Source organism: Drosophila tropicalis, unplaced genomic scaffold, assembly GCF_018151085.1.
Source record: "Drosophila tropicalis isolate 14030-0801.00 unplaced genomic scaffold, ASM1815108v1 contig_878, whole genome shotgun sequence".
Taxonomy (NCBI): Eukaryota; Metazoa; Arthropoda; class Insecta; order Diptera; family Drosophilidae; genus Drosophila; species Drosophila tropicalis.
The window spans coordinates 6,272,795-6,287,810 of NW_027173374.1; the positions used below are offsets into that span (position 1 = coordinate 6,272,795).

The 15,016-nt window shown below is 33.1% G+C and overlaps 2 protein-coding genes and 1 long non-coding RNA gene across 5 annotated transcripts in view; 2 read left to right on the plus strand and 1 right to left on the minus strand.

Annotated features, from left to right (window-relative positions):
* The window catches only part of Nlg1 (Neuroligin 1), a 234,908-nt gene extending 222,396 nt beyond the window's left edge, over positions 1-12,512 (minus strand). The window contains exons 1-3 of one of the 2 annotated variants that reach the window (XM_068299733.1): positions 11,841-12,512; positions 6,034-6,226; positions 182-237 (exon numbers count right to left, since the gene is read on the minus strand). The gene's annotated coding sequence lies outside the window, so the exon portion shown is untranslated. The remainder of the gene's footprint in view (positions 1-181; positions 238-6,033; positions 6,227-11,840) is intronic. The other variant, XM_068299734.1, reaches the window with a different exon arrangement.
* Positions 238-8,589, plus strand: alpha-Est10 (alpha-Esterase-10). 2 transcript variants are annotated; one of them, XM_068299742.1, is made up of 4 exons: positions 238-356; positions 6,601-6,913; positions 6,980-7,691; positions 7,754-8,589. In XM_068299742.1, the coding sequence occupies exons 1-4, from the start codon at positions 256-258 to the stop codon at positions 8,377-8,379; spliced, it is 1,752 nt and encodes a 583-aa protein (XP_068155843.1). In that variant the 5' UTR covers positions 238-255; the 3' UTR covers positions 8,380-8,589. The 2 variants fall into 2 exon arrangements, with proteins under 2 accessions (XP_068155843.1, XP_068155844.1); XM_068299743.1 differs by lacking the exon at positions 238-356 and adding an exon at positions 3,550-3,826.
* Positions 12,513-14,140: 1,628 nt separating the features above from the next.
* Positions 14,141-15,016, plus strand: part of LOC137584387 (uncharacterized) — a 128,527-nt gene continuing 127,651 nt past the window's right edge. The window contains exon 1 of the long non-coding RNA XR_011033478.1: positions 14,141-14,323. This is a non-coding gene — a long non-coding RNA (uncharacterized lncRNA). The remainder of the gene's footprint in view (positions 14,324-15,016) is intronic.

Here is a 15,016-nt window from a genome sequence, read left to right on the forward strand (position 1 = left end):
TAAATATAATTCTATAAAAGCTTCGGAAATGTGATCGAAACAAAGAAAAATTGAATTTTCATATAAATTGAAGACAAAAATTATAAATATACATATTTTATTAAACTGAAAACAAAATCATTTAAAAAGGTGTATTTATTTAAATTTAAAAACTCATGAAAACAAAGTATAAAATACTAACCTTGATATTTCTCTCTTAACATATTCCAAAAGTAGATACTTTGCTTCAATTTTCATCTGAAAAACATAGTAAATATGAGAAAATATTTATTTCTTTTAATCAAACTAAATCATGAAAGACTGAAAACATTTGGCGATAAACCTTTGCCTTTCACTAATTTGGATTATTTCAAAAAGTAAGTAAACTTCCCGTCGTCTTTTGCCCCACAATTCTCTTGATTAACACGTCGGCTACCTGAAATCGCCTATCGTGAATCTGAAAGACTATATAATCATAAACCAATACGTCACTATAACTGTCTCACTCTCATATAGTAAACAACAAAAAATTATCGCCTTTTAAATAGATAAACAAAAAACGCAGACAGGCCAACAGTATTTTTTTTTGACACCGATATTTATATACACTAGGAAATTGTTAAACCTATCAAGCGGTCAGAACCGTCGTTTCTGATTAAAAATCTTTTCCCTTTGACATTTGAATTTTCTCCACTAAGCAAATGGAATTTTTTTTTCCACCCAAAATAAATACACACAATCACATGTTGAAATGTAGCGTGACCAATTATCAAGTGCAAATTTGTTTGTTTAGTACTTTTTTATGACGATAACTAATTTTGAGTGGAAGGGGAAGTGAAATGTTTAAAATCAAAAAAAAAATATATAAGCAAAACATTTATTTGCAAAGGTTAATTAAACTATAGAATATTAAAACTGTTTTTGCTTAACGACAAAAATGAAATTGCTGGCTTAAACACGAGTGACACAAAAATGAATAAAGTCGAATGTTTTTTTACTAGAACCATTATTCTCGTGATCTGTTAAGAGTTAAGTTAAGTGCTAAGAGCATCAAATTTTGAGAGGTTTTTCTTAACAAAAGACACGTTTTAACTTTATCCGATTATTAATCGTTTCTATTAAATCGTTTTAATAATTATTGTTCATTAATGTCAAATGGCATCAATTATCAATTTATCAATCAATTTGCGCTACAAATCATTTAATTTACGTGTTTACTGAGCAAAACAACCATACTAATAAGATGTTTAAGATTTGCTTGAAAGGTTTTTGTTAAGAGGGCTGAATAAGGAAAGGAGCAAATCCATTTTTAGAGAAACATTTATATTTGCAATCTAATTACTGATTAACATCTGTCAATCGTTTTCAATTGACTATGAACAAATGCTGACATTAAGAAAGCATTCAGCCAAGTCGTTTTAGTCCGTCTGCAAGCACAGAAATTAGATGCCAATGAGATAAAGTTCTTGAAATAAATATTTATATGCTAGATTTCACGCCTGCTAAAGTGTCAGAAAAGTACATGAATCATATAAGAAACCAACAGATCTGTAAAAATTGATTAAATATTGTTCTCCTGTTTCCTAACTATTTTCGAAATTTTAAACGCCGTTTATTTGTGTACGGCAGCTGGAAAAACTGCTTAGCATTTAAATTTCTTAACTGAAAGACATTTGCTGGAAGAAGTCAAAGCTAAGTCTCTATCTATTTCATTTGACTTTGAGTCGGATTTATAGATAAAGCCAACCTTCAAGTATATATTGGTCGAAATGAATTTGTTCAAATAATTATCAACTTATTTATGTGACATATTTCAAGCAATGTATGCAATTGCCATTTGCGTAATTCTATTTCTGATTTCAAGTGTTAATTTAAAAATTAAATATATACAAAAATATAAAATGGGAGAAGCGTCGATCTATTTTAATCCCTCAACTCAGTTTATAACAGACAGCAAAAGAGATCAGACGCAATGAGTTTGGCAATTCAATTTCAATTTATTCTATGGTAAATAAGTTGCTCTAATAATTTATGGTAACAAGTCTTTTATTTGAAATAGTTTCCTACTGGTTTTCTTTTTCTCCTATGTCCTGAGCGATGATGTGCCTTCAGCTGAGGCTGAGTCTGTTATTACGGAGAGTGAAGAAGCCTATACCACAGCGGATAGTTTACATTTAATAAATGTGTGATAAGAAATTGCATATCAGTTCAAAAATGAAATCAAGTTTCGTTTAACAATGTTTGTATTAATCTAGTTTCGAGTCAAGTTCAAAGTCGCGCACGTTTCTACGATTGTTGAATGTGTTCTACACAGTTAAACGATATACTTACACACACATGCACATACACATATATAAACAAGCTACATAGTTATGTACATATGTATGTATAGATAAAATTATATGTTATGCAGTAACAATGATTTCGTCATTTTAAAGGGGGCTTTGGACTCATTAAAACTTTAGCCAGGTGGTGGGGCGTATACTTAATGTTTTGTTGTTGCTTCAAGTTCATGCTCAAGGTGTGGTTAATGGTTTTTGTTTTAAGGCGGTCTTAAATGAGGTAACTATTTTGTTTAGTGTTACCGTTAATGCTAGCTTCATCTAGGTTGAAAACTTTAAGAATTATTCGTTATTTGCGGACACAGAATCTACATACAAATCAATAGATTGATTTTTTGTATCATCATCCTGGAAGCACATTATTCTTTATCAAACACTTACCAAGTACAGTAATCAGAAAGATATATTTTATCTATTTTATCTATTGACTATGTCAACTTCATAAAGAATGGTGTAATTACCTAGCAATGTCAAAGCAAAGTTCAATGTTAGGAAGTCGCAAATAGATAATAAAATGGATTTTTAAAATAATAAATTGGTCTGATAAAACACCGGCAAATTGTCCATTCTATTGATGCAGATCCAAGGTGATATACTGTCAGTGACTTTACTGAAATTCTTGAAGAACTCGTGTAATAGAGCGTAAAAGGGACTTTAAAAGTTGACAAAAATATATGCTTTACTCCGTTGTTAGAAATCCTAATGAAATTTCCTAAAACTCTTCATTTTTTCAATTGGCAATTCATAATTTGCTAAACATTTCATCATTCTTGTATGATTCTACAATGTTTCGCAACTAAAAAGAGTGTAAAAGTCTAAAAATCAATCAATTTTGTTACAAGTACAATATTTTTTTTTACTATAATAATATATTTTTAAACGATGCCACAAAAATTGAGATAATCGTAATTTAAGAACTCTTTTTCATCAATGATCGTTAAAAGCTTTAGTAGACCGTTATTTCAAAAGACAAACCGCAAACTTTGTATTAAACTTGGAAAGCTTTTTACTTTAGCTAATCACCAGGGCTACATAGTCATTACTTCGCTATAGCATATACTAAGAGACTGTAAACCAGTATTTCCAGTGAGAATCAATGACCGCATTTACCTGTCGAGAGAGAGAGAGAACGTCTAGATAAACAGCTGCTCTGCTGCTCCAGTAAATTGTGGCGCTCGCACGCCCCACTTAGTTTTCGTTGGACTTACGATCACCCGTGCTCAATCAGTTTGTGGCGCAGTCTCCCGCAGAACGGAACGGAGCCCATTCGCCTTTGTTTTTGGTGGTCTCTCAAGCGTGTTTCCCGGTCGCGTGTTTAGCAAAGCAAACTTAAAACATTTGCGACACTTTCACTGAGCGAAAGGCATAAGCCGTTAAATTTTTTATTTGTTCACACAATTTGAGTGTTTGTGCTTTTAAATTTGTTGTGATAATCACCTGAAGGGAATAGAAACATCAAGAAAAATGACAGGTCGATTTATGGATATTCTCAAATTGACCTTTAAGTAAGTTTCCCGATCGCAAAGAGAGAGAAAAAGAAAAAACTAAACATTTTTCTAGCCTCTGGATGTTGCAAGCAAGTGCAATGTTGTCTCTGTATTGGCGTTGTATGTGCGTGTGTGTCTGTGTATGTGTCGATGTGGCTTTGGTGAAATTGTTGCGCAAACTTTGTTGCTGCTGTTGTTTTTTATTTTGTCTTTTGCATAAAATTAATGATATTTTGATTTTTCTTGTTGTTGTTATTGTTCGTTGGTTTCTTTTGCATTTCGTTTTCCTCATGATTCAGCATTGTTATTTGATACCCTTTAGTCAGTATAAAAACGGGTATATTAAATGATCGGAAATCAAAGTAGTATAATATCAACTTTGTATTCTTTAATAGCAAAATTGTAATATTTACCAAATTTTCCATGGGCAATCTTTTATTTTAGTCAGTAAAAATAAACAAATTTATTGCACATTTTTTAATATTGTTTATGCAGATGACTAGCAACATTTTAATTGCTCACTTTATAATCTTTGATTACACAGTATAAATCGGTCGTTGCCTAAAATAAACTGTATTTTTGTAGTGTTTATTTTTGTTTTTGTCAAATTGTTTGCTATTATTTGCACGTTTTGCACGCATGCGAAATTGTTTATTAGCAATTTTACAGATAGTTAGTACTTTCAACATTATTTATTTCCAAATCTCTACAATTTTTGTGTGGTAATTGCTTGCAGATGAAATGCAGGTGAAATAAAAAGAATTTAATATCTTTGACTAAAATTACTTTTTTTAATTTAATTCCAAGAAAAGAATTTTTTTTTATGAGCTTAATAAATTCTTTGAGCAAAAGTTATTGCCTGGCAGATGTAAATTTAATTACGATTCGCTTTGTTAATTCTTTGTTTTCAACTACAAAATGAAATAAAAAGCTAAAATGCTAAAAGGTTTCCACTAAAATTGCATGAAAGTTGAACAACAAAATAAAAGTTTATGTGGAACAAGAAGATCAGTTTAACAATTTCTTTAAAAGTCCTCTACAAAGTTCAACAGACTGATAAACAAAAGACGACTAGGAACACAAATTTATTTAAATGTAGATAAAACATTTATCCCAAGTATTATATATGAATTTTAGTGGTATATATGTTTCTGCTTGACAAACATATATGTACATATAAACATATTGATAAACCCGCACTGAGTACATGGTTCATTTGTTTCCGAGTGTATAGGAAAAATGCCGAATGGGCATGACTTGACAACATTTCAGAGAGGTAAAACAAATAGATCTCAGGGGACTATTGAAGCGACTTTAATAATTTATTTATAGTATGCAATTTATTTATTGAATAACCAAAGTCCGCTATATCTAGTTCTGGATGTAATTGATTGTTGCTGTGTAAATGACACACAAATGCATTTAGTCGTTTCGTGACTACATTCTATTAAGTACTAAGTTAAGGCTATTAAATCTACGTTATTTAAAATTAAATAGATATTTAAAATGTTGCTGACTACAGCTACATTTTAATAGCTTATGGCTAATCAAAATTATATCTTTTCCAAAAATCTATTCGTTTACCATAGAAGAAGTTCCTACAAGTTGTTGCGGTCATTTCGATTTGTGCTTGACTACGTGATAAGATACGGTATTAATCGAAACAAATGTATATTTTATCAGCAATTCGTTACAGCGAATCTGAATACTACAAAAAAATATTATTAAGCTGATTCCACACCTCAGAATTTTCTTTACATTATAAAACAAATTATATTTAAATATTTTAACCTTAAATTTATATTAAGAGCACCATAATCCTTAAGTAAAGAGTCTTCTGGGTCTGAGTATTGTCGGTCTGTGGATTTAATTTCACAAAACATGCATTCGTATCACATTTCTATTTAACTTACAGATCAAGTCCTTCTTTTAAAGGAAGAATGACGAATTGTGTCTTTAAATCCTTTCATTTGAAGGGTATTCAAACATTATTCTACTATATATTGATTACAATAATCTACGTCAAATTCTGGCTTCGCTAATCACCTACATGACCTGTAGAACTTAAAAACCTATATATAATTTTATTTAGTTAAGCAATTATAATGCCTGTTAGTGGGTACGTTTAAATTGAGTTTAACGAGTTTGTTCACATGCGTCTCAATCAAGTGTTTTATTAACAAAGATTACTATTGAGTATTTGCATTTGAATTGAAAATACTCACCTGATATCTATATTACCCAGACATAAAGTCAAGTCACCTAAAAACAGTTTTCTTGTTTCCTTTCTCTCAACCGCTTAGACGTTGCGACCCGATCCAATCTTTTGTGATTAATCTTTTTTTTCTGACTCAATGAGAGCCATTTGTATGCCTTTTGGAGACAAAAACAAAACCGACAGAAACTATGTCAGTGCATCTGTGAAATATAAAATGTTTGATTAACTTGAAGGTAGGTGGGCACAGTGGGACAATTGATGACACTAAGTGCACTAAACAATGCAAAATCAATTAACAAGAGACGGACATAAAAACAATAAACAACAAATAGTAAACAAAAACGAAATACTATAAGCGAACAAAGAAGCACTTTGACAATTGGTCATGCATATTAAACGGTAAAGCATTGAGGTTGGTCAAAAGGCGTTGACAATTGGTAATACTTTCAAATAAAAAAGCAAAAAGAAGCAACGAAACGCATATGACATTGAAAATCAAACAGAGATGGAGAAGGGGATCCAATGTAGAGAGTACTTTATTAATTTCTTCATTTCACTTTACTTTCCTTTTCAGGGTACTCAGTTTCAAGTATGAGCAGCGCAAGTTAACCACAGCCATTTATTCGGTGGTCAAGACCAAATTGGGCACAGTTCGTGGTGTCAAGAGGAATACCATTTGGGGTGGCAGCTATTATAGCTTCGAGAGAATACCATTTGCCAAGCCCCCGGTGGGTGAGCTGCGTTTCAAGGCACCAGAACCAATTGAGCCATGGGATCGTGAGTTGGATTGCACTTCACCAGCTGACAAGCCACTTCAGACGCACATGCTCTTTCGAAAATTTGCTGGCTCTGAAGATTGCCTTTATCTGAATGTTTACGCCAAGGATGTAAGTAGAGAGAGAAGAGTAACCATGATAGACTTTGGAGCTCATTGAAATTGATTTTCTTTATAGCTGCAACCACAAAAATTGCGTCCAGTTATGGTTTGGATTTATGGTGGTGGTTTTCAAGTTGGTGAAGCATCACGTGACATGCACAGTCCCGATTTCTTTATGTCCAAAGATGTGGTCGTGGTCACAGTTGCCTATCGTTTGGGTGCTTTGGGCTTCTTGAGTCTCGATGATTCCGAACTCAATGTGCCAGGAAATGCAGGATTGAAAGATCAACTGATGGGCCTACGTTGGGTGCAACAGAATATTGAAGCCTTCGGGGGTGATCCCCAGAATGTGACTCTCTTTGGTGAGAGTGCAGGAGGAGCTTCAACACATTTGCTCACTTTAAGTCCCAAGACGGAAGGTTTAATGCACAAGGCAATTGTGATGTCGGGCAGTGCTTTGTGTCCCTGGGCAGTAACACCGCGTAATGATTGGGCATATCGTTTGGCCGAAAAGATGGGTTACAGTGGTAGCAATAAGGATAAGCATATATATGAATTCTTGAAACAGGCCAAGGGCGGTGACATAGTCAAGGCATCGTCCACAGTTCTAAATAAAGATGAAAAACATCATCGTGTGCTATTTGCCTTTGGTCCTGTGATAGAGCCTTATGTAACAGATCATACTCTGATTGATAGATCTCCCTATGAATTGATGCAACAGACTTGGACCAGAAAAATTCCCATTCTGTTTGGGGGCACCAGCTTTGAAGGTTTGCTTTTTTATCCAGGTGAGTTCCGCAAAATAAGGAGTCAAAGAGAAATATATTTACTGAAATTGTAACTTTTTCAGAGGTCACTCGTCGTCCAGCCACTTTGAATGAGGTGGGCAACTGTCTGAATGTTTTACCCAAAGATTTGGGTCCCAATCTTGATTCTAAGCTGAGGGAGAACTATGGTCTCCAGTTGAAGCGTGCCTATTTCGGTGAAGAAGATTGCAATCAGGCAAACATGATGAAATTCCTGGACTTAGAATCCTATCGTGAATTCTGGCATCCGATCTACCGCTCGATTTTGGCCCGATTACGTATTGAAGGGGCAGCTCCTACTTACCTATATCGCTTCGATTTTGATTCCAAACTATGCAATTCCATTCGTATTGTCCTCTGTGGCCACGAAATGCGTGGTGCTTGCCATGGCGATGATTTGTGCTACGTATGGCACAGCATGTTATCCCATCAATCTGCTCCTGATTCTCCCGAATATCGAGTCATCAAAGCCATGGTAGATATATTTACGAATTTTGCTGCCCACAGTGATCCCAATTGTGAGAGCATTAAGTCCTTAAAGTTCGCTCCAATGGAGAGTCAGGAGAACTTGGATTGTCTTAATATCAGCGATAAGATTGAGATTAAACCTCTGCCCGAATTGGAGAAATTATCAGTATGGAATGGTTTCTACTCAAAAGGCAAACTGTAAATAATTAATTAGCCTAACTTATTTTATAGCTTTAATGATCTTCAAGCATTCTTTGTTTATGTAAATATGTTGTACATACATATATATGTAGGTTTTGACTTAATCATTCACCACCAACATAGGTTATTAGCTTGTATGATTTTTTATACTTTGTTTAAACATAAGATGGGACTTAAGTTGCTATTAAAATAAATTTTAAAATGGTTCTAATGAGTTAAGGAATTTAGTTCGTTCAAGGACTGATCAGAGACGGCTTATAGATGCCAATTTCATTGTGGCAACAAAAAGTTGTTTGAAAAGCAATGTGAAAAAACAAGATCCCTCGGCTTAATCGTTGTGGCTTTCAGAGAAATGGTTTGACAAGTCCCAAAATGCCAATATTTCGAATAATTTTTAAATCTAGATTTTTTGCTCGGACCATCCCAGAAAATATTTACTCCGTCCATATTTTAGCTTTAATATTTTTCAATTAGCCAAAATGTTTTTGGCCTTTTTCATTAGTTTCCTTGATTAAGGGTAGATTGACGTTAAAGCTGTCACTTGTTTTTTGTTTGTAGTTAGTGTTTTGCTAGAGGGTGTCGACAACTACACACCTAAAATCCACACTCATACACAGACACACACACACTCACATGCAAATTTCTATAGACGCTGATGTGACATTTATGTGTGTAAGCCAACGCTTGACAATCAAAGGGGACAACAATTTCCGCAACGCCACCGACGACAGCGAAAATCCAGAATACGCAGAGGCAGAGAGAGAGAGAGAGAGAGAAAGAGAAGGATAAACAGATAGATAGAAAACCATGGAGGCTTGGAAAAAAATTCCATTAAAATTTTTGCAAGTTTTTAATCTGTTTTTTTTTATTCTCCCCTTTTGCATATATTCTTTGTTTTTTTTTGTTTTTGTGATACATTTTTGTGGATCTTTTTGGGCCATCGGAAAATGTTTTGCGTGGTAAATCCAACAGGGGGTCCGGTTCCATATAGCCGTACCCGGAGGTGTGTGTGTGTGTTTTCGGTTTTGGCGGTCCGGCTCATCAGCGGCGTGAAAATTTCATTTGACGAAAGCGAATAGTGGAATTTTCTTTTATTTTTTTGTATTTTTATTTCTAGTTGTTAGATTTGCCTCTTACGAGAGGGGGAGCGGTGGGAGGGAAGGAAAGTAGGCATGGCCGTCAGGAATTCACCATGGGATATAGCATATAGAAACAATAAAAATAAACGATACTGAATAGATTTCAGTTTTTTGGTCTGTAAAATTGAATAAATTTCTTCTCCCATGACTGCGTTTTTTTTTCTGCTGTCTTCCATTTAATGGAAAACCACATATGTATGTACATGTTGAAATTCTTTAAAATGGTTTTGAAATAAAAATTGATATAATTATAAATGATACGTTACGTATTAACTAGACACAATTTAATTAACATTTCATTTGACACTTGCGCAAAACTTAATATACCAATTACACTGTGAAACAAAGTTTCGGAATTTGCAAATGTTTAAATTTCTTGCAGGGTAATTGTTAAATAGTTTCTATGCACATATATTTTGCCTCTGCATAGAAATTCGTCTTCCTCTTAACTTTTACTAAATTTTTATTTTAAATTTCACACAATTTGAATTTTGTTAACTATTGTAATTGTTATTTTGAAATGAATGCGACAGCTATTTAATATGATTAAATGTATATGTATATATATTTTTTTGCAGTTTGTTCTGCTTAAGCATATATGGTTATAGTATAGTTAGTCGTTTGTTTTTATATACCAGTTATACATATATGTATGTATGTTATGTGTGTACGGGTGATGATTTTTTTTGTGCAACCGCATAAAAGTATGCTATATGATTTTTTGCGCTTAAAGCTTTCTGATATTTGTCATGTGTATGTGTGTGTCCATGTGTCTGATGCTGCATGTGGGAGTGTTTACTTGCATAAGCCATATTCATCCGCCATGTTGCCACTTTTAGTGTTGTGTTTCCCTTTCTCTCTCTGGGCTTCTGTGTCATGTTGCCTTTTTTTTGTTTCTTGTTTTTTTTGTTGTTGCTTATCGCAGTCACTCGTCGTATGTCCGATCATATTTGTTTGCGGTTTCAGGTTGCGGCTGCCATTTACCAAAAGACAAAAAAAAGAACCTCTCGTACCCCATATGCAAACACTTTGTTATGTGTGTGTGTGTGCCACAATTATAATGGGGCAGCGGTCCAATTTTAGCATTTTATCAAATTAAATTTACCGGATTACAGGTATTTAGAGCCTGAACAGTCTGTGTGGTCAGTAGCTTCTGGGCCATACAAGTGGCATTAGCGGTTGTAATTGAATTTCATCTACATAACTCGTCAGGATTGTTTTTTCACTCTCTCTCTCTCTTCGCTATTTGTTGCTTTTTCGCCTATTGTTTCGCATTGTGGTTTAATTGAATTTACTCAAAACGAATTGCAGACACAACAATGTTGCACATAAAGAGAATATTACACTTTTAATAGACATTTTAGAATTTTTCTGTTTTATTCCATACACACATACACATACACCCACATACACATCAAAAGGTATTAGGTGGTAATAAAGGGGTTGAGGCCATAAATCTAGATCTTTAATTGCTTATAATTTTGTAATTGATGCATTTTGGTGTTAAATTAAAAATAATAAACAAATTGAACAAAACTCGCATAAAGCTCTACTGAATAATTACATTTCATCAATGCACTGGGGCAAGTAATTTAATTAAATCATTTAAATGCAATAAACTTTCACGATTTTCACCCATTTCCATTTATATTTCTTTCACTTTTCTCTGTTTTAGTAGGCTTAAACATTTAATAAGCATCCAAATGTTGGAAGTTGTTAATTATAATAAAAGGTTTTTAAGACTACATATTAATTCTTTTGTCATTCGTAAAACAAAGAAAGGAAATGAAACAAACGGTTCAAAAAGACTAAAAAGAAAACATACTACTACATACATACATAAGTATGTATGAATGTATGTACAAACATACATTCATACATACATATGTAATTATGCACATGGAAATGTACATATGTATGTACATCGTATTAAATATGTAACAAACCAAATTAATACTATTAAAAATTGTCATACAGACAACAAAAAAAAAAAAAAGCAAATGAAACTAAATAATTAATAACAATCCAAATAAAATAAAAGTACTAGTTCTATTTAGACAGCCCAGCAACTGCCTTACTAAAATGTGTACATATAAAATTTTAAAGTGTTAATATAAAAAAATAATTACGGAAAGCATTTCTAACATTTATGCATACAAATCTACATATGTATGTATGTATGTATGTATGTACATGTACCAAGAAAGAAAATAATTTAAAATCTATTTTATTAGAAACTTTTTTATCTTTTAATAAGTTTTTCATTTCATTTCTAGTTTAAAGCAGTTTTCGGAAATAAAATGTCAGTAAATAAAAAACTTACTTTGTTAGTTTACAGTTGAATTGGTTCTCTTTTCTTTTTCACAGTTCATCTTGCATTTGCATTTTACATATGTACATACATACAAATGTATATATGTATGCATGTTGTATTTATAAATGTACACATAAAAAAAACAACAAAAACCAAAACACGATCGCTCTTGCACTCACTTTACTCAAATAAACACACACACACGCGCACTCCGATTTCTATATGTCTGCCCTTTCTCTCTTTGCTTTGCCTATTTGCAAAAGAGTTTGAGAAGCGAAGGCAAACTTTTCTTTCACCGTTTCGCGGGTTTTTGAAAAACAATTAACAAAAATAAAGTTTAGTCTTACAATTAATAACAATATTTGTGGTATTACAATAACAACGCGAAAAAAACTAGAATACAAATCAAATTGGCGGCAACAAAACGCGGTGGGCAAGCAATTAGAACTGAAAGAGAGCGAGAGTAAAAGAACTTGGAGAAGAGCTAATGCATCTTATTGTTGAAGATTTTCTTTCTTTTTCTCACTTTGAATAAAATGCAATTACAGTTACATTATGTAGATATACAAATGAATTTTCTAAAATTTTTATTGCAACTGACAAACAAATTCTGTTGATTTTTAATTATGTGGTGAGTGAAAAAAAAGCACAACTTAATGGTAATGTACCAGTGAACGTTTGTTTTGTTGCCCACCTTCAAAACAGTGTGGCCAGATTTACCGCGAAAGTCACTACATCGGCATCAGCATTGTTTAATTCACTGTGATTTAAAAGATAATTTACAAAGTATGCCCCATTTTAAAAATTTGATTCAACTCAAGATCTTTTAATGCTTTAACAACTTTAAATAATATAAATAACAAATTGTTTTGATGAAACCAACTGTTCAATTTGCCATTACTTAAACTACAAAAAAAAAAAACAACAACAAAGGACAGACAATCTAACGAAAACAAGTAAAAATTTGCTGCATGCCCATGCAAAAGTTTTCTCATTACGAAATTGTTGCAAAATAAGTAAATACATAAAAACAAAAATAAAAGCAAATAAGCCAACAACAACAAAAAAGACAATGTCGATTTCATTCCCAAAAACTTACTCTTACATACACTCCTCCCCCCTTGCAACGTGGGGCAAATGCAACAAGCAAGCCAAACATTTTGAACAAAAGTAAAACAATGCTCAATAGTTTTGCTACCACCCATTCATTTGCCATTTTTTTGCACAACTTTCACTGAACAGGCGAACATTGTGAAAAAAAAGGAGACATATTTGCCTTACGATAAAAGTTGAAGCAAACGAATAAGAAGTGCAATAAAAATATGCATATGCATACATATAGCGAGGAAATCTGAATAAAAAACACACTGACAAATAACTCAGATCAAATTAACTAAATTGCAATTCAGTTGCCTTCCGCCTTGACACGAGAAAATGTTCGTCAAGGAAAAAAAAGTTGTGCCGACAGCAAATTTCCGTTTCTCTGACTTCCGTCGAAAGCTGTCGAAAAGCTAAAGCAATAAGGCAAGACCCATCCACACTCTCTGTATATACATATGTACATATGTATAAGTACATAGAGATGCATATGCAAATGTTGCAACAACTTGTCAACACAGCTGGGAAAAGGCGTTCACAAGGACACCCACACACACACATATATACACAGATGTGAGAGTATCATCTGCTTGAAGTCTGTAACTTTATTTTAACTGTGAACTTTTGCTAATTATCTACCTCGTACCTTGTTAGGAAGTGTTGCAGCTTCTGTTTGTTGTTGCGGGTGCAAATTGTTTGAAACATTTACATTTCCGTTACGTAATTAATAGCTGTAGTCCGGGGCATGCTGCTGGCATCTTTTCAGATGAGGTAAGTTTATCATGTGAGATGTCCTACATCAAGTTATTGGATGCGCTTACTCACAGAAAATAATTGGAACAACTTTTTCAAGAAAATATTGACAACTTTGACTGAAAGCGGGAAAAATTAATTTTAGTTTTCGTTTAAAAAGGTTTAAGAAAGGGAAAAGCCATTCTTTATATCACTCACATCCAACGTTTATGTCTAGCCTTTTAGCAAAAATATAAAAATGAATATCAGTTTTTAGTAAAAACTTTTCACTGTTTGTTTTTCTTCTGTTTCTGTGCTGACTCTGGCAACCTCTTGCTTCCAGCATATGATCTGTCGATTGTATGCCTGTCCCTTTCCCACTCTCAAGTAGACGCTCTCACTCTCTTTCAGTTTTAATTAACCGCTCGTCGCGTGTGTTTGTCGCTGGCAAGTTTATTCGTAGTTGTTTTGTTTTTTTTTTTTTTGGTAATAATTAATTTATGTAATTAAACTTGCATAAAGTTGTTATTATTATAATATTATTTTGTATTATATTGTTGTGTTTTTTTTTTGTTGTTTTTTATGTGTATAAATGTGAAAAATGTAAGTGCAATGGAAGAGGAAAGAAAAGGAAGAACGATAATTTATCTGAGAGTGGTAAGGTACGTGTATCTATGTACATACATACATATGTATGTATGTATGAATGTCTGTGTAGAAACACATTGTTCCAACTGTGCAAAAACGAAATGCAAAACTTTTTAGATAAATATGTAAATAGAATAAGCGGTTACTTTTTGACTTAGCAATATATTAATAAATCTGGCCTTAGGAACATTTCCTCTGTATCGATCGAGGGCGAGTTATAATTTATCTGAAAGTGGTTTTTAATGACCAAGTCGAGAGTTTTGATTTTGCGGCCAAGAGAATGGGTTCGCGTTTTCCACAGTGGCCAGGCTTGCATTCCAAATATTTCTACGCCATTATGGATGCAAGACTTTGCCGTGTTTTGTTCGAATCTGTCTTCCTATAAGAGGCTAATACCTTTAAAAGATATCTGTATTAAAACCCACCCAAACCGCATTATCTACATTGTGTGGGATCAGGGGGAAGAGTAGGGGAGTTGTTGTCCCGGAGCCGCACACAATGAAAACAATATTGAACAATGGCCAATTCTCGTTTCATCTTGAACAACAGTCTTGTATTTTATAAAAATTCCCTAAAATACATTTATTTGTACATTTTAATCTAGTTTTAAAAAATGCAATACTAGTCGTGAAAGTTTTGATAAAAAGACATCGACATATAAATGCACACATGATCATACATAAATACATTTATAGTCATTGGTATTG